Consider the following 20,941-nt stretch of genomic DNA (forward strand, 5'->3'; position numbering starts at 1 on the left):
GCTCTGCATGACACGGCCACAGCTCCTCTCCTCCAGACGCTGGGTAAGTACCTGGCACAGTACGGATAAGCAGGGGGAGGATCTCCCTTGTCCCTGACAGCCACCATAGTGCCCTAGGTCGCGCACACGCTTTATCTGCGGGGGCGGAGGAGGATGATAAGAGCGTGCACGGGCGCGGGTATGCTGACTCAAAATATGGCGCTCAAACAGGAGCCATAAAAGTATACTGGAGGCTTGCAGCTCTTCCTTTTGGACACAGCAGCAGCAGGGGCACGTAAGCTCTGTGGTTGGTGGGGCACTACCAAGAGAGACACCCACTCTATAGCATAAAACTGTGTGTTTAAGTTGCATACTTTATGTAGATTGCTAAACTGAGCACAGTAGTATATGCATTTTGGTACCTCGGCTTGTTGCTTGATAATGTCTTCCCTTAGAAGGAATTCAGGGACTAAAAAAGACCAGAAAGCACCGCTGCCTGAGACGGGGCTCTAGCCGTGCCTGCTCGGTACCTTCCTCCCCTGTAAATTTTGATATACCTATATACAGGAGAAGCCATTGCCACTATCAGGAGTAACAATTTCTCCAGCGGCACCTGGGCCTGCATATGTCACTGAGGACACTTTTACCGCAGCCATGGAAAAATTAGAGGGAAAGATCGCTACGCTAATCGCAAAGTCCTCGCAAAAGGACAAAAAGCGAAGCAGATCTCCTTCCGTGGTTTTAGATCCCCTTTCAGAAAAATCTGAAGAGGAGAAGGATGAGGAAGAGGTAACACCTACGGAGGACAGGGATGATGAGTCGGACGGATCAGGGATTTCAGAGGAACCCTTTTCTGCTTCCCAGATGCTAAGATCATAGGTGCAATGTTATGCTAAAACAGTGTGTACTGCATTCAGGTTGCCCTCTTCAGAGTTAACTGAATCACCTGGCTCCTCCCTGGGCTTTGTAAAATCCCTGAAGGGTGCATGCTCTTTTCCGGTTCATTCGTTATTAAAGAAGCTTATCTACGCAGACTTAGAAAAAGTTGTGTGTGTTACCGGCACCAAGGTGGTATCAATATTCTTATTAAGTCCTTCAGCAATAAAAGTTCAACCTGAAATGTATTAATTAATGTGCAAACAATCAACAAATAGTGTGCAATAAATACCAATACAGTGCCCTGTGCCAAACTATAACATATGAATTTCTCAATCCATAAAAAAAAAAAAAAAAGTGAAATAAATCCAAAAAGATATTAAATATGCTACTGTTACAATCCACAAATTAAATGTGCCCCAAGAAAGCAAGAAAAATGTATTATATACGAAAAAAATATATAAAATAAAAATATGTATATAAAAGACTATCATGGTGTAGTATTTTAAAGAATTATGATTAAAATATATATAGTTATTCCACTCCCATGTAAAAGTGCCTGGGAGCCGCCACTGAGCTAACATTGGTATACTCCTATTTACGGCTGGATTAGCTCAGTGCCGACTCCCAGGCACTTTTACATGGGAGTGGAATAACTATATATGTTTTAATCATAATAAATTATTTGATATACTACACCATGATAGTTTTTTATATGTTACATGAGTATCTTTTTGGATTTATTTCACATTTTTTTTGATGGATTGAGAAATTCATATGTTATAGTTTGGCACAGGGCACTGTATTGGTATTTATTGCACACTATTTGTTGATTGTTTGCACCTTAATAATCATAGACACATGTACATACTTTTTGTTTTTTGAGTAACAAGTTCACAGGATCAGTCGTGGTAAAATGTTTATATAAATATAAGTTAGCGCAATTTACTTCACAAATACACAAATCTACGCAGACTGGCTACATCCAGACAAGCGTTTCTCACCTCCAAAGAAGTTTGACATTCGTTATCCTATGGAGGAAGAGTTTTCCAAGAGGTGGAGTCTGCCTTCTGTAGATGCAGCCATTTCTTGTGTAAATAAAAACCTGACTTGACCAGTGGATAACGTACAGGTGTTCAAAAATCCTTCGGAAAAGAAGCTGGGATCTTTACTGAAATCTTCCTTCCTTCTGGCTGGGTCAGTTGCCCAACCTGCTGTAGCAGCAGTAGGCATGTGTCAGGTCCTCAAGGACCAGGTAAAACTGGGCTTGAAGGAGCTGCCTCCAGAACAAGTCAAATTGTGGGAGAATTTGCCTTATGTTTTACAATTGATGCTATGAGAGATTTGATTCAGCAAACATCTCGTCTCACACTCCAGCTGGTGCATATGCGCAGAATTCTTTGGCTAAAGCATTGGTCAGCAGAGGCACCATGCAAAAAGCTTTCGGCTAATTTCCCCTTCCATGGCGAATGCCTCTTTGGGGAAGATTTGGAGAAATATATCCAAAAGATATCGAGTGGGAAGACCACTCTATTACCAGAGAAAAGAAAAACAAGCGACCTTGTTTTAAACATTCTCTCTTCCTGGCTCCTGGTAAATCTACCTCCAGCCAGTGGCGACAGCATTTCCAGCCAGCCACAAATGCTAAAGACCAGGCCCAGAAGAACAAGAAGCAGTGGGGTTCAAAGGCTAACAAGCAAAACCCCAAATCCTCTTCATGAAGAGGCGCCCCCGCTCAGCCGAGTGGGGGGACGGCTTTGTCCGTTTTCAGCAGCATGGCAGACAGAAATCCAGGACAAATGGGTAGTATCCACGGTATCCCTAGTGTACAAGCTGGAATTTTCGAGAGATCCCATCTTCTTAGTTCCGAAGCTCAAGGCTCTCCAAGGATCCATTAAAAAGAGCGTCCTTTTTCAAAGGATTGGATCACTTGCTGTCTCAAGGGGTGATCACAGAAGTACCCCTAAAAGAGCAAAGTTCAGGTTTTTATTCAAACCTCTTTGTGATCCCAAAACCAAACGGAGACGTCAGACCCATTCTGGATCTAAAATCTCTAAATCAATTTCTAATCATTCGCCATTTCTGGATGGAAACTATTTGATCAGTGGTCGCCACCCTACAAGGCGGAGAATTCATGGCGTCAATAGACATCAAGGACGCATATTTACATGTGCCTATCCATCCCACTCACCAAAAGTTCTTAAGGTTTGTGGCAGAACATCGCCACTTCCAGTTTGTGGCTCTGCCCTTTGGTGTGGCTACCGCACCCCGAGTATTTACAAAGGTGCTAGCCCCTCTGTTGGCAAATTTGAGGGCACAAGGCATAGCGATAACAGCCTATCTAGACGATTTACTTGTGATAGATCAGTCAGAGGCAGGATTAGATCACGCTGTGCTCACCACTATAAGATACCTGGGGCATTTTGGATGGATTGTAAACTTACAAAAGTCCTCTCTAAAAGCCCAAAGAAGGGCAGAATATTTGGGCATGATCCTAGACACAGCCCAAAGCTGGGTATTCCTACCAGAGCCAAAGATCAAGGCCCGGATTCAGGTACGACTTGCGCGGACGCAATCGCGATATGCGCCGCGCAAGTACAGATTTGCGCCCAGGCAAATCTGCGGATGACCCAGAAAATGAGCTAAGCCTGAAATTAGGCATTTTTCAACAGACGCAGTTTCTCTGCCCCGGCGCATTTAATGTGCATTTTTGCGCAGGGTGCAACTTGCGCGCTCATTGTTTTCCCTCAGCAAATATGCAAATGAGGAACTAACGCTGATTCAAAAACCTGCGCGTGTGAGGCGCAGTTTGCACACCAAGCGCGCAAGCTGTTTGGCCAGGGCAAAATTGCTCCTCATAAAAGCAGGGGCAACTTGGCAACAGACGTCCACAGGTCAGCTGGAGAGCCACTACAGCAGCACCGTTACGGACAAGCTGAGCAAGCAGAGCACCCACACTTGCAGGACCTCACATCTGTGTGCCAACATGCCAGGGGCAGCTATGGTTCTAGCAATACTACTGAGTGAACCGACTCGTAGGAGGGCACGGGAGAGGATATACCGAGTGAGCAGGAACATCTTTGACATGGGGGATTCGGAGGTGTATCGCATGTTTAGATTCAGCCCTGAAGTCATCCTGGATTTAGCCACAATCCTGCATGATGACATCACCAGCCAGACACATCGTGCCCATGCAGTGGAGCCACTGGTCAAGGTAGTGGCAACCCTGCATTTCCTGGCCACTGGATCTTTTCAGCGTACAGGTGGAATGGTGGCTGGGATGTCACAATCCAGCATGAGCAGATGTGTTCACCAGGTTATTCCTGCAATCCTGAGACGCATGGCCAATCAATTTATCAAACCCACCCAGGAGGACCTGCGGCAGAGGGCAGTGACAGATTTCTACCAAATTGCAAGATTCCCATGCACCATCGGTGCCATTGATTGCACCCATGTGGCACTACAGCCCCCCCGTGAGACCGAGCACATATACTGTAATCGGAAGCATTGGCATTCCATCAATGTCCAGGTCATAGTGGATGCCCATGGCCTCATATGGCACGTACGTGCCAAACACCCCGGGTCCTGCCATGACAGCTTTATATTCCGTCAGAGCAGCATCCCAACCGAATTTGACCAGAACATGTATGGGGACAGCTGGCTGGTTGGTGAGTGACATGGGTGTCAGGTATGACTGTCCCCCCCCCCCCCCATGATGCAGACATCACGAGGGGCACATGCATGACTAACATTCTCCTGTTTTTTCTCTTCCAGGTGATGCGGCATATGCACTGGGACCTCATCTAATGACCCCATGCCTCTTGAAGTCCGGTTTCAGATGCCTGGATAAGTCTTGGGGTACCCTGTTGTATTCCCCAAACTTTGTGTGCCAGATCATCGGGGCATGTTATATTCTGCACAACTTCGCCATGAGAAAGGGCCTGGAGATTGACATATGTGATGACCTGACCCCCGAACCACACAATCCCCCCCCCAAGAAACTCTACCCGGTCTACTGAGGGAAGAGCAGTCAGGAGTGGTCTCGTGGAACGTCTCTTTTCACGTTAAACACACAACATTAATCATGTCACAAGTAGAATGCACGAGTGCACACCACTGTGGTCCCTAGCACACACACCCCACATGCACCCAAAATTGGATTAGACCCAAGGATACCCCATGGTATTAGGGAGCAGCAACGCCGCGTCAAGACTCCAATTATGTTGCTGTCCATTCATACACCTTTCACATGGCAGAGGGTGACACCCCTTTTCCAGCAGGAGTGACACCCCCCCCCATTCACACACCAGTCACACTGTAGTATACACTCCTCACCGTGTGTAGGGACTAAAAATTAAAATAAAAACTCAAAGTTTGAGCATAAAATAAAAATATGAAAGCTCATAATCTGAGCATTAAATAAAAATATAAAAGCTCATAATCTGAGCAAAAAATAAATATCCAAAAATCAAAAAATTATGAGCATAATCAAAGTAAATAGAAAAAGCTCCTTATCTGAGCACCAAGGGATATGTAAAATAAAAAAAAAGGGACAGGAAAATAATAATTTCTTTTTTTTCGACATCCTCGTGCCAAGGGTGCCCCGGCTCTGGCTCCTCAGTCGGCGTGGTTGAGCCTGGGGTGGGGATGGAGCATGGGGTGGGGATGGAGGGGTGGGGAGGAGCAGCATCCCCTACTTCCTCACTCCTGGCAGGTGGTGCCTGCCTGCCTGCCCTCCATGGCGTTGGCCAGGCGGGTGAGCACATTGTTGGTTTGTGCCAACATCCGCAGCTGCCGGGTGGTAGTGTTCCTCTGGTGCCGCCGGGTAAGTCTCCCCTCCTCCCGCACAGCAGCAGTGTTGGCCTCCACCGCACCTGCCAACCTGCTCACCTCCGCTGTGAGCAAAGCGGTGGCGCCCTGCTGCTCTACCATGCAGGTGACCATGGCTCCACAGTTCGCGCTGACTTCCTGCAGGCTCTCTGTGTCTCTTTTCCCCCAGTCAGCATGCAGGGTGAGGGCCTGCTGCACAGAGGAGGAGGATGCCAGGCTGTCCGCCACCCGCCTCAAATCACCCACCATGGCCCCTATATGGCGGGTCTGCCGGGCCTGTTCCTCATGCAGCCCCTCTCGGAGGCTGGAGGGTACACCCCTCGTTTTGGAAAGAGCCTTCCTGGGAGGAGAGGCTGGGGTACGTCCTGAGGGAGAAGAAGGGGAGGGGGTCACACTGGTGGGAGGGACACTGGAGGGGGCGACAATGGTGGGAGGGACACTGGAGGGGCTTGCCCTGGAGGGGGATGACGTTATGGTCGGGGTGGTGGTGGGGAGGTCAGGGATGGTGGGATCCTCCTGGAGGTATATAGCAGCCTCCTGTTGGAGGTCAATCAACTCCTCCACCACTTCCTCCTCCATAGATGGCCTATGGGTGGTCTCCTCCTCCACCAACATGGCCAGGATCTCCATGGGGGTTGACTGTACCACCTGAGGATGTGGGGATGGCGTGGGTCGCCCTGCAGCCGACGACGGCCCAGCTTCATCCTCAACATCTGTGGATGACACAAAAAAACAAATGTTGCTGGAGCCACACACTTCTCACATGTTCCCTTCTACCCCCTCCCATGATACACAGCAAATATGAGAAAAAACACACTTGTTACATGTTCCCTTCTACCCACTCACATGTTCCCTTCTACCCCCTCCCATGATACACAGCAAATATGAGAAAAAAAACACTTGTTACATGTTCCCTTCTACCCACTCACATGTTCCCTTCTACCCCCTCCCATGATACACAGCAAATATGAGAAAAAAAACACTCGTTACATGTTCCCTTCTACCCCCTCCCATGATACACAGCAAATATGAGAAAAAAAACACTTGTTACACGTTCCCTTCTACCCACTCACATGTTCCCTTCTACCCCCTCCCATGATACACAGCAAATATGAGAAAAAAAACACTTGTTACATGTTCCCTTCTACCCCCTCCCATGATACACAGCAAATATGAGAAAAAAAACACTTGTTACATGTTCCCTTCTACCCACTCACATGTTCCCTTCTACCCCCTCCCATGATTCACAGCAAATTTGAGGAAAAAAACACTTACCAGTCCCCAAGTCCCCAACAGTGGAATCGTATCCTGGGACTCCCTCCACCTGCTCCAGGGCAAAACTTTGAGCAATCACCTCCTCAGCATTTAAACATAAAGAGCAGGCTGGTCCTCCTCCCGTGCCCCTGGTATGCTTCCGTATTAAGACCATTTTGTCCCGGACCCGACGCCGCATGTCGTTTAACTTCTTCTGTATTTCGTCCCAGGTCCTCTCCTCATTGCCCAGCGCATTCACGTCTAAGGTGATGGCATCAAAGATTGCCCTCCTTTGGGCTGTGGTGGTATTCTTCCGCTGGGCACCATACAGCACAGCAGTATGGCGAGTGAGTGCCGCCAGCATTATCTCCATCTCAGAGAGATTAAAATAGTTTTTTCTTTTTTTTTCTCTCCGAGGAGGTGCCATCTCAAAGAAAGGGCAAAATTACCTTGCTCGGGGGGGGGGGGGGGTGGAAAAAGCAGAATGTAATTTTGTACAGGACATGCGCAGATCTGCCCCTATTTATTTGCTCAGTGCAAGCAGGTGGGCCGGCGTTGCCCAGAAAGTAGGACAGGCGCAGTTGCACGCATGCGCACATGGGAGCGTTCGATCTGCGCATGCGTGTGCCGGGCGCAAGCCACTGCTGAGTGCACAGAGCATCATTTGCATAGGGGCACACCCACTTTCACTTGCGCTGGCTTGCGCCCTCAATTTTGCCTTAAACAGGCGCAAATTACCACACAAAAGGCATCCTGAATCGGGTGGCAATCTTGCCCAATTGCGCCGGCGCAGAGCAATTGAGCTGAGCTGCACAGGTGTAATTAATGGGCAAATCTACCTGAATCTACCCCCAAGTCTCTAAAGGACCTGATCCACAAGGTCAAGGCAAAGAAAAGACCATCTATTCGCCTTTGCATGAGGCTATTAGGGAAGATGGTAGCCTCCTTCGAGGCTGTCCCTTTACGCCCAGTTTCATTCGAGACTACTTCAAGGCAGTATTTTAGCCACCTGGAACAGGAAGATCTAAGCTCTGAATTTACCCATGCGCCTGTCTTCACAGGTGCACCAAACAGGGCCGTTTGAAGGAATTAGGGGGCCCCAAGCAAAATGGACATGGAGGCCCCCCCACCGCACGCACAGCGCAGAACCACAGCAAGCAGAAAACCAACAGCCGGGTGGATGGAAGGGGTGATGGTGGGGCAAGATGAATCACTAGTGCCCCAGCATAGCATGACATATAAAAGAGGGCTGCATACAGGGCTGATGCAAGGATTTTTGACACCCTAGGCGAAACATAATTTTGCCGCCCCCCTTGGCTCCACCCCTGACCCCACCCCCTTTGCCCTGCCCATGTATACCCCACCTTTATAACGAAGCACCCATCAAATGCAGCCTTACCAGCGCCCATCAAATACAGCCTCACCAGCGCCTATCAAATGCAGTGTCACCAGCGCCCAAATACAGTGTCGCCAGGGCCCATCAAACACAGCCTCACCAGCGCCCATCAAATGCAGCGTCACCAGGGCCCATCAAATACAGTGTCACCAGGGCCCATCAAATACAGTGTCACCAGGGCCCATCAAATACAGTGTCACCAGCGCCCAAATACAGTGTCACCAGCGCCCATCAAATGCAGCCTCACCAGCGCCCATCAAATGCAGCCTCACCAGCGCCCATCAAATGCAGCCTCACCAGCGCCCATCAAATGCAGCCTCACCAGCGCCCGTCAAATACAGCCTCACCAGCGCCCATCAAATACAGTGTCACCAGCGCCCATCAAATGCAGTGTCACCACCGCCCATCAAATGCAGCCTCACCAGCGCCCATCAAATACAGCCTCACTAGCGCCCATCAAATACAGCCTCACTAGCGCCCATCAAATGCAGCCTCACCAGCGCCCATCAAATACAGTGTCACCAGCGCCCATCAAATACAGTGTCACCAGCGCCCATCAAATACAGTGTCACCAGCGCCCATCAAATACAGTGTCACCAGCGCCCATCAAATGCAGCCTCACCAGCGCCCATCAAATACAGCCTCACTAGCGCCCATCAAATAGTGTCGCCAGGGCCCATCAAACACAGCCTCACCAGCGCCCATCAAATACAGCCTCACCAGCGCCCATCAAATGCAGTGTCACCACCGCCCATCAAATGCAGCCTCACCAGCGCCCATCAAATACAGTGTCACCAGCGCCCATCAAATACAGCCTCACTAGCGCCCATCAAATAGTGTCGCCAGGGCCCATCAAACACAGCCTCACCAGCGCCCATCAAATACAGCCTCACCAGCGCCCATCAAATGCAGTGTCACCAGCGCCCATCAAATACAGTGTCACCAGTGCCCATCAAATACAGCGTCACCAGCGCCCATCAAATACAGCGTCACCAGCGCCCATCAAATACAGCGTCGCCAGGGCCCATCAAACACAGCCTCTCCAGCGCCCATCAAATGCAACGTCACCAGCGCCCATCAAATGCAGTGTCACCAGCGCCCATCAAATACAGCCCCACTAGTGCCCATCAAAAACAGTGTCGCCAGGGCCCATCAAACACAGCCTCTCCAGCGCCCATCAAATGCAACGTCACCAGCGCCCATCAAATACAGTGTCACCAGCGCCCATCAAATACAGTGTCACCAGTGCCCATCAAATACAGCGTCACCAGCGCCCATCAAATACAGCGTCACCAGCGCCCATCAAATACAGCGTCACCAGCGCTCATCAAATGCAGCCTTACCAGCGCCCATCAAATACAGTGTCACCAGTGCCCATCAAATACAGCGTCACCAGCGCCCATCAAATACAGTGTCGCCAGGGCCCATCAAACACAGCCTCTCCAGCGCCCATCAAATGCAACGTCACCAGCGCCCATCAAATACAGTGTCACCAGCGCCCATCAAATGCAGCCTCACCAGCGCCCATCAAATACAGTGTCACCAGCGCCCATCAAATACAGTGTCACCAGCGCCCATCAAATACAGTGTCACCAGCGCCCATCAAATACAGCGTCACCAGCGCCCATCAAATACAGCGTCACCAGCGCCCATCAAATGCAGCCTCACCAGCGCCCATCAAATGCAGCCTCACCAGCGCCCATCAAATGCAGCCTCACCAGCGCCCATCAAATGCAGCCTCACCAGCGCCCATCAAATGCAGCCTCACCAGCGCCCATCAAATACAGTGTCACCAGCGCCCATCAAATGCAGCGTCACCAGCGCCCATCAAATGCAGCCTCACCAGCACCCATCAAATGCAGCCTCACCAGCACCCATCAAATACAGTGTCACTAGTGCCCATCAAATACAGCGGCACCAGTGCCAATCAATGCAATGTGGGGTGGGGGATATTTTAATACACAAACACATTTTAAAAATTTTATGTCAATGATCATGAGAAGGGTTCAGGGATCAGGATACTCCAAAATGACACTAGCGATTAACAGGAATACAATCTTCAACCTAAATCCTCATAAATGAAGTTACACAAGAAGTTGTCATCACATATATACAATATACAACAGTTTTTATTCACCACACCAGTGTCACCAGGTGACGGTCTTGGGCTCAGCAAACTTCTGACAATATAGTACTGTGTACCTGCTGTTTGCTGTGTTCGTGCCTCTTCCAGGCTCCACCTGACCCCAAGCCCGGGAGCCGCTGCCAGGTGCCAGTGCCATGCTATATCCCATGATGCACCATCCATGTCTGCTCCAGACAGGAGAGCATGAGGGGGAGCATGAGGGGGAGGGGCGGGGGCGCTGTGCTGCTGGACACTGTAGAGAGAAGTGAGAGAGGCCTGTGGACACAGAGAGCAGAGGGGGGGGGGGGCTGCCTTGTTCTGAACGGAGAGTGTAGAGGGGGATTGCTGGACACATGTGACTCACATGTGTCCAGCAATCCCCCTCTACACTCTCCGCTCAGATTCAGAACCAGGCAGCTGCGCCCCCCCCCCTCTGCTCTCTGTCACAGTGTCAGAGCGAAGAGCTCAAGCCAGGGGGGGGGGGGGCGGTGTCGGCACTGCTGCTTGACATGTCAGGGCGGCTGCCTGGTGGATAGTGCAAGCTCCGTGGAGGACAGTGCGGCCGGGCTCCCTAGGCGGTGTAGTGTCTCCTCACCGGGCCCCACTCGGCTGCGGGCCCCATAGCGCCCGCGTTGGGGGCCCCCTTCCAGCTCGGGGGCCCCAAGCAATTGCTTGCATTGCCTTTCCTGTTCCGACGGGCCTGGCACCAAAGCTTCAGTTGGAGGTTAAAGACCAAAAACCTGCGGAAAGGAATATCCTTTCTCCCAGTCACCTGGAAGGTGGTGTCTACAGATATAGTTAGTTAGTTATAGTTAGTCAGGTTGAAAAAAGACACAAGTCCATCCAGTTCAACCACAAAAAATAAAAAAACAAAATAAAAAACACAGTACAATCCTATACACCCAACTCCATACCCACAGTTGATCCAGAGGAAGGCAAAAAACCCCAGCAGAGCATGATCCAATTTGCAACAGCAGGGGAAAAAAATTCCTTCCTGATCCCCCGAGAGGCAATCGGATTTACCCTGGATCAACTTTACCCACAAATCTTAGTACTCAGTTATATTCTGTACATTTAGGAAAGAATCCAGGCCTTTCTTAAAGCAATCTACTGAGCTGGCCAGAACCACCTCTGGAGGGAGTCTGTTCCACATTTTCACAGCTCTTACTGTGAAAAAACCTTTCCGTATTTGGAGGTGAAATCTCTTTTCCTCTAGACGTAAAGAGTGCCCCCTTGTCCTCAGTGTTGACCGTAAAGTGAATAACTCAACACCAAGTTCACTGTATGGACCTCTTATATATTTGTACATGTTGATCATATCCCCCCTTATTCTCCTCTTCTCAAGAGTGAATACATTTAGTTCTTCTAATCTTTCCTCATAGCTGAGCTCCTCCATTCCTCTTATCAGTTTGGTTGCCCTTCTCTGCACTTTCTCCAGTTCTCCGATATCCTTTTTGAGAACTGGTGCCCAAAACTGAACTGCATATTCCAGATGAGGTCTTACTAATTATTTGTACAGGGGCAAAATTATATCTCTGTCTCTGGAGTCCATACCTCTCTTAATACAAGAAAGGACTTTGCTCGCTTTGGAAACCGCAGCTTGGCATTGCATGTTATTATTGAGCTTATGATCTACCAAGACCCCCAGATCCTTCTCCACTACAGACCCCCCCAGTTGTACTCCCCCTAGCATGTATGATGCATGCATATTCTTATTCCCTAAGTGCATAACTTTACATTTATCAACATTAAACCTCATCTGCCACTCAGTCGCCCAATTAGACAGAGCATTGAGGTCGGCTTGTAAATTGGCGACATCCTGCAAGGACGTTATTCCACTTCATAGCTTGGTGTCATCTGCAAGGACAGAAATGTTACTTTTGATCTCAGACCCAATATCATTTATAAATATATTGAAAAGTAAGGGTCCCAGCACTGAACCTTGGCGTACACCACTGATAACCTTTGACCATTCAGAGTAAGAATCATTAACCACGACTCTGAATTCTGTCTTTCAGCCAGTTTTCTATCCATTTACAAACTGATATATCCAATCCTGTAGACCTTACCTTACACATGAGCCGTGTGAACGGAACTGTATCGAACGCTTTTGCAAAATCCAAATATATCACGTCCACAGCCACGCCTCTGTCCAGGGTTTTACTTACCTCTTCATAAAAGGAAATCGGGTTTGTCTGACAACTTCTGTCTTTCATGAATCCATTAACACAGAAAAAATTATTGCGCATACCCCAATAACTAAACAAACTAGCTGCGTCTCAAAGATGTCATACAACATCAAACATGGAACAAAAGGGAGTCGCGCTTCTAAAATTGTGAAAAGACACAAATAAGTGTCAATAGAATAAGTGACAATTATTCAGTGAATTGAAGTGGTAACATAAATGCTCATGGCACTATCAATATGACATGATTAACTATAGTGCAATAAAGAAAAAATAGAAAAAATAAAAATAAAAAATATAAAAAGGGCAAAAAGATTTAGACAGTCCCAAAATATATTAATGAAAACAGCAGTAGATCCCAAGGTGCAAAAAAAGTCCACAGGCGTAGTGATCAGTAAAGACAGGAGACCTTCACCCACGGGTAACACTGACTCTTACCACAAGTCAAATTAAAATCAGCATAACACAGATATCCAATTTCCACTGCAGGGCTAGATTCAATCCTTTCCTCTCACAATGAAGTCTCAGTGGTGTATATCCCCACTCAGTAGTAGCCTGGTGTAGAGCTCCAAAACATATGAAGAAAACCAAGGAGAGCACAATAGCATAATACTGTATGTAGGTATTTATTATAAAAAAAACAGCAGATTGTGTACTTACATCAATCTTTTAAAAAATAAGCATGTATCAGGCATAAAAACACAGCCGGCCGGACTGTATAGAAGCGTGCGTCCCGAACTTCCGGGTCCTCACACGTGCAAACGCGGTGACGTCAGAGCGACTCCTCCCGACATTTCGTCTCAACAGGGACTTGTTCACGGGGTAAGGAGACGCTCTGAATCACTGCGTAATATAGAAAAAGGGGCGGGGCTAGCCTCGGGAGGGATCCAATGGTAGCCGCATAGCCTCCATCTTGGTTCCTGGAAACCCGCAGTGAACACCCATGGTAATCACTGAACGGGGTAAGGGAAACACGGAGCATTAAGAAATGGCTAGACTATCTAGCTCATCTTACCTCAACACGGCATTTGTAATTACACAGCCGGTGGGAGTAAAGCCTAAAAACGCAGAGCGAGGAAGGATAGTACAACCTCGATCCTACAATATCAGTCCTGCAGCATATTTAAATGCAACGGGACGATATATTCCTTAAAATTATCCAAAATCATTGGTCAGTAATTAAAAATAAAAAATTATATAAAAGTAAAAAAAGGGCTGCGGCTGACTGGATCCATCCCGGGTCAATCCCAGTCATAAATCCACATAATGACATCAGTACACAATATTGACAATCATCTCCCTCTAAATGAGAGAGAACACATTTAACCTAAAAGAACATTAACAATACATATTGACAGTATATACATTTTCCTTATTGACCACCCCTCATTACAAAAAGGGGTTAAGACCAACATAGTGCCCAAACAGAGATCATATATAACAATGACTCATTACGAGTTATCTAAAAAGCAGTTCAGGTCTACTTCAATGTTCAACCCGAAGGGGGTGTAACATTTCATTTTATGTATCCAGGACATCTCGGTGAATGAATCCATGTTGTCTGCTGCTTAAACAACATGGATTCATGTCAGGCTGGGGAGCAGTATTGGGAGAAGCTTCAGCCCAGGGAACCTCGGCCAAGACCGAAAGGACAGTATACGTAGTTCTCAGAACCTGGACACACAGGTTACAGGGTCCACCCACTTCCGATTCAATCCGACAATGCTACTGCAGTAGCTTACATCAGTCGCCAGGGAGGCACCCACAGTCAGGGCGCTCAGAAAGAGGTGAATCTGATTTTACATGGGCAGAATAACATGTTTTTGTCTCTCTGCAATCTTCATTCCAGGGGTAAAAAAACTGACTATCTGTCGTCGGCAGCTGTCACCAGGAGAGTGGTCTCTCCACCCCGAGATCTTTCAGGCAATATGCCAGAGATGGGGGACCCCGGATGTGGACCTATTGGCTTCCAGGTTCAACAGGAAGTTGGACAACTTTGTCCAGAACGAGAGATCTTCTGGCCTACGGATCGGATGCTCTAGTTGTTCCGTGGAATAAGTTCTCACTGATCTATGCGTTTCCTCCGATCGCTCTCTTACAAAGGCTACTTTGCAGGATCAAGAAGGAAGGAATTCCGGTAATCTTGGTGGCCCCAGATTGTCCCAGAAGACCCTGGTATGCCAAAATCATAAAGATGGGGGTAGGGAAACCTTGGCAGCTTCCGCTTCGTCACGACCTGCTGTCGCAAGGTCCAGTGTTCCATTTTTCCTTACAAATGCTAAATTTGACGGTTTAGCTGCTGAGACCCACATTCTGAAGAAATGAGGGATCTCGGGTCCAGTGCTTTCTACATTTATTAATGCCAGAAAGCCAGCTTCCAGCATTATCTACTATAGAGTCTGGAAAACATATGTTTCATGGTGTGAAACTAACAGATGAAATCCTCAAAGATATGACATAAGTCGGATTCTTGCCTTTTGCCACCTAGGAGTAGATATGAAATTAGCCCTTAGTACTATAAAGGGTCAAATATCGGCTCTATCAGTCTTCTTTCAAAGACCATTGGCATCTCATTCCCTAGTTTGGGCTTTCATTCAGGGGGTACTGCAGACCAAACTGCCAGTCAAGTCTTTCTTGTGCCCATGGGATCTGAATCTAGTATTATCAATCAGTGTTGCAGAAGCAACCTTTTGAACCTATTTGCCAGATTCCTCTGATTCTTTTAAGCAGGAAATTGGCCTTTTTGATTGCTCTCTCTTCGGCTAGAAGAGTATCTGAATTAGCAGCTCTTTCTTACAAAGAGCCTTATTTAGTTTGTCACAAAGACAAAATTGTACTATGACCCCATCCTGCTTTTTTACCTAAGGTGATGTTGGCTTTTCATTTTAATCGGGACATTGTTCTGCCTTCCCTTTTCCGGATCCGCAGACAGTGGAGGAAAGGTTATTGCACTCTCTAGATCTCGTGAGCAGTAAAGGTGTATCTGCAGGCAACCGCTCAGATACCTAAAACAGATGTTTTGTTTATTTTGCCAGATTGTCCTAGGAAGGGACAAGCGGCATCAAAATCCACCATCTCCAGGTGGATTCGACAGACAATTATTCAAGCCTATGGTTTAAAGAACAGGACTCCTCCTTTTTCTGTTAGGGCGCACTCTACCAGGGCGATAAGTGCTTCATGGGCAGTGCACCACCAGGCTTCGTTGGCTCAGATCTGCAAAGCTGCAACTTGGTCCTCAGTCCACACATTTTCCAAATTCTATCAAGTGGACGTAAAAGGACAAGAGGATGCCGCCTTCGGGCGAAGTGTGCTGCAGGCAGCGGTATAAAGCTTCTTGTCCATGGCGACCTGCTTGATCTGTCTCTCCCACCCTTCATATGGAGCATTGCTCTGGGACGTCCCATTATATAATGACTAAGGCTCTGTGTCCCGTGATGTACGATTTATCCTATTTAAATAGGATTTTTATAACAACTTACCTGTCAATTCCTTTTCCTGGAGTATACCAAGGGACACAGAGGTCCCCCTACTTATGGGAACCGTATTGCTTGCTACAAAACTGAGGTGCTTCCCTGATGGGAGGGGTTATATGGAGGGGAACTTTCTTCAATTGGTTGTACCAGTGTCCAATCACCGCTGGTGACACTTAACCCATTATTTAATGACTAAGGCTCTGTGTCCCGTGATGTACTCCAAGAAAAGGATTTTACAGGTAAGCTGTTATAAATATACAATTTTTTTGCAGTATTGAGATCATTGGTTCTGCTGAATATTTTTGCCTATTGTAGAGCTGAGATTTTCCAATTTTAATGCTTGTGACCGATCTATCCATTTACTTGCTTTCTTCTTTATGCACCTGTGCATATTGTCCGCCTGTGTCATCCATTTTCATTGCATGACAGCCAATGACACTTTTATAAACACTCCCTTATGCTCAGAACTTCCATCCCAATGACTAAGCTTCAAGGGGTGTTACAAAATGTTTTGGGGGCGTGGCCTGGCTGGAGTCCAGGCTGAGGCTGCCATTTACTTCACCTCACACACAGGTCTGCTTTTTTATGTGGGGCTTATGGATCCTTTCCATTTATATCGTACAGGTTGTATATCATATATGATTTATAGTCGTAGTATTGTACTATGTTATAAACTGTACTTGGCATCATATGCATACAGTGTACAGTACAAGACTTCTGGCTGGCAGAGGTGGCGGTAATGACATCTGCCAGCTTCTTCACCTTAAACATTTAGAGGAAGCCTTGTATTCATTCAGAAGATAGAATTCTTTCTCTGAATTATTGAGCATCATCAGCCTAAGTCGATTTTGTTCTGGGAATAGGATGAAGAGTACCCATTTCGCTGCTGGAACACAAACCTGTAGTCTGTATGCAGATGATGATGCTACATACAGTTTACACAGCACTCACAGTGGCATATCTGTTAGTGAAGCTAATAGTTAGTTTGGACCTGCTTTGTGAACACATAGGGCCAGATCCACAAAGAGTTACGTTGGCGTATCTATTGATACGCCGCGTAAGTTCTTCAATGCGCCGTCGTATCTTTGTTTTGTATCCACAAAACAAGATACGCCTGAATGTGGTCTAGATCCTAACGACGTACATCTTAGTACGCCGTTGGATCTTGGGTGTATATTTACGCTGGCAGCTAGGTGGCGCTTCCGTTGATTTCCACGGAGCGTATGCAAATTAGCTGGATACGCCGATTCTCAAATGTACGTCTGCCCGGCGCAATTTTTTTACGTCGTTTACGTAAGGCTTATTTCGGCGTAACGTTACCCCTGGCTCTATGAGGCGTACGCAATGTTAAGTATGGATGTCGGGACAGTGTCGAATTTTCCGCCGTTTGCGTAAATCATTTGCGAATCGGGCTTTGCGTAAGTTACGTTCACGTCGAAAGCATTGACTATTTGCGACGTGATTTCACGCATGCGCACTGGGATACGTCCATGGACGGCGCATGCGCCGTTCGTAAAAAGCGTAAATTACGTGGGGTCATACTAGATTAACATACAACACACCCACTCCAAGCCTACTTTGAATTACGCAGGCTTACGCCGGCAGATTTACGTTACGCCGGCCCGCATATGGGAGCAAGTTCTTTGTGGATACCCTACGAGCCACTCTGATTTACGGCGGCGTAGCGCATATGAGATGCGCTACGCCCGCCTAAATATACGCCCGTTTTTGTGGATCTGGCCCAAACTGTTTTAAGTTGACAAAAAACTGCAGTTAGACTTGCAAGAAAAAGCTTAATACTTGCCCACATTACCTATGCTGTCCAACTCCACCCGAACTTGCAGAGCAAAATTTCCTACATCCAACACTTTTGGGGGCATCTGATGCTGTCTTTCTATGTTGTGCTCTGTGATTTCTTCCACTGGGCCCTGTGTCATTACAGGTCCCAATAGTGATGTGACCAGTAAGAAAAAACAGAAAGGCTTTTAGAATTGTTCAAAGAAATCATAAACCTTTTTGTTTTGTGTTGTAGCCAGAACCAGAAGCTAAAATGCCTGTTCATACAAATGGAATGGTGTGCAAAAGGAACATTGGAAGACTGGATAGAAAGCATGGAAAAAATTGATAAGCTCAAGAGTCTTGATATTTTCCAACAAATAGTGGATGGAGTGGCGTACATTCATTCTAAAAAATTGATTCACAGAGATCTAAAAGTAAGTAATTGCCCATAAAGTGGTTTTGTAAGCAGTGTTCTTGGACTTTCTTTAAACCTTAATCTGAATAAACTTTTGTATGTATGTTATGAATGTAATATAAACATAAAGTTGTAAAAAAAAAAATTAAAGTTTTTATAATGGAGCAATGGCAATTTTTTTATTAAGTTGGGAGCTGAACTACGCAAAGCGAGGCTTGTAAATTTGGTGTGCACACTGCCTTGTCCTTCTCCTTTTATGTTGATTGCTTTAAAATAATTAAATAAAAAATATAAAAGTAAGCATTAAACTGAAAAGTGTTCTGACTGCATCGGTTCACTATATTTGTATATATTCTCCACGTTACCCTGCAATACACCACTGTATGTGGGGAATCAAAAGCAGGGTAATTTTTATCAACAAAAATATACCAAAATCAGTTTTGCCATATTGTAGTTACTTAACAATATGGCAAATGTCTACTTTGGTTATGCATATTTGTAAAGTACATACAGTCCTATTGGGTTTAGAATGTCAAACATGTTATAATTCAACAAAGTAAATCTGGCCTTGGTTTTCAGTTATGTATATACATGAATATTAATAAAACTTGCAATTATGAATCGGTACAGGGACTTTATTCCCTCCTTAAAACTCCTTGACAAATACATTAACTGTCTTTTCTATTTGTAAATGAGCAATTAAACGTGCATGCATGATCTCATTCATCTAAAAACAATTCTCTTTTTGGCTTACTCAATTGTTGTAAAAAAAAAAAACTATTTTTACAACGGCTCCTGTTTTGTCAGTACTTTGTCAGAATTTGGAGATTTTTCTGTCTGCCCCTTGAGGTGCATAGTATATGGCATTGTCTGCAGTGTAGATTAATAATTATCTCTTCTTGTTTACAGCCTCCAAATATTTTGTTTGCAGAAGATATGGTAGTAAAGATAGCAGATTTTGGTCTGGTTACGCCAATAAGTGAAAAAATTGAGACCCCCCAATTACTGAGGACTGTAAAAATGGGAACCAAACGTTACATGGCTCCAGAACAGGTAAGCATATTATTGTATACCTGCAGCTGGCACAGTTCCTTACAGATGTTTGTAACTAGGGGACCGCCTGTATTCCTTACATGCCTGTATATCTCTTGTTAATCCAAATCAGAGACCTGTTCGTGAAAGAGTTGCTGACAAGCGTTAAACAATGATGCAATTGTTTAGGACTAGCCACAGAAATCTGGAAACCTGCTAGAACTATATATTTTTTTCCTGCAAAAAATAGAGTAAATCTATAGCGGATCCCCAAGAAGGGGAAATGATTCCTATGTTTATATTGTAGTATGGAACATAAACTTCTTTTTACTCAGTTATTTGGCATATGGGCAGTTGAATTTTTTTGTCAACACTGGTAAAAAAGTGACAATTTTATACCAAAGTTTAGCAATAAATACAATTCCTTGATCATGGTACTTACTTGGTCATCCACAGGGATAAGGCGGTGCTGCGTCCGCAGCCGTCGTTCCTTCCTAAGGTTGTTTCGGCCTTTCACATTAATGAGGACATTGTTCTCCCATCCTTGTGTCCTTGGCCGGCGAATCCCAAAGAGGCTGTGTTGCATTCCTTGGACGTGGATCGAGCCCTACGGGTGTACCTATCTGCTACGGCTTCGTTTCTGAGGTCGGATTTACTGTTCGTGTTGGTGACTGGTCCTAAGAAGGGTATGGCGGTCTCGTCAGCCACCATTTCTAGGTGGTTCAGGCAGGTTGTGCTTCAGGCCTATGCTTTAAAGGGGCGGGCGCCCCCCCTTCCCGGTTTCGGCGCATTCGACCAGGGCAATTGGTGCCTCTTGGGCTTTCCCCCATCAGGCGTCTGTTTTACAGGTGTGTAAGGCAGTGACTTGGTCGTCAGTCCACACCTTCTCAAAGTTTTACAAAGTGGATGTAAATGCATCTTCAGATGCCTCATTCGACCGCAAGGTTTTGCAGGCGGCTGTTTAAGGTTAAAGTTCCTCCGTTGAGGAGCTCTGGTTTGTTTGGGGTGAAGTTCGTTTGCTGTGTTTTCCCACCCCTCGATTTTTTGACACTGCTTGGGGACATCCCTAAGGTCAAGATCCTGCTGTGTCCGTCCATGAACTGAAGAGAAAATAGGATTTTTGTACTCACCGTAAAATCCATTTCTCTGAGTTCATGGATGGACACCCACGCCTCCTTTGTTTGTACTGCTTGTTGACGAACTGAGGCTGCAGATGCAGAGAGAGGGGGAAGTACCCGGGGGAACCGCCCCCTGGGAGGTACTGTACTATGTGGAGTGTTTAACATGTAACATGCTGTTTTTCTGCCTAGTCAATCTCCTAGGAGGATATTACCCTAAGGTCAAGATTCTGCTGTCTGTCCATGAACGGAAGAGAATTTGCCATTTTACGCCTTTAGAAAACGTGAAAGCGGCAATTGGTTTTCGGGGTACTGAACACAGCTAGGCTCCCAAAAAGTCTCACACATATGGTATCCCCCGTACTCAGGAGAAGCAGCAGAATGTATTTTGGTGTATGATTTCACATATACCATGCCATGTGTGAACAATATATCATTTAGTGACAACTTTGTGTAAAAAAAAAAAAAAAAAACTTTT

At 46.4% G+C, this 20,941-nt stretch overlaps 1 protein-coding gene across 3 annotated transcripts in view; it reads left to right on the forward strand.

The window, feature by feature from the left end:
* LOC120937510 (interferon-induced, double-stranded RNA-activated protein kinase-like) overlaps positions 1-20,941 on the forward strand; it is a 349,006-nt gene that overhangs the window by 281,633 nt on the left and 46,432 nt on the right. For all 3 annotated transcript variants that reach the window (XM_040350789.1, XM_040350790.1, XM_040350791.1), the window contains 2 exons: positions 18,152-18,332; positions 19,223-19,366. In XM_040350789.1, the coding sequence (XP_040206723.1) occupies positions 18,152-18,332; positions 19,223-19,366 (325 nt within the window). The remainder of the gene's footprint in view (positions 1-18,151; positions 18,333-19,222; positions 19,367-20,941) is intronic.

The sequence above is a fragment of the Rana temporaria genome, chromosome 4, assembly GCF_905171775.1.
Source record: "Rana temporaria chromosome 4, aRanTem1.1, whole genome shotgun sequence".
Taxonomy (NCBI): domain Eukaryota; kingdom Metazoa; phylum Chordata; class Amphibia; order Anura; family Ranidae; genus Rana; species Rana temporaria.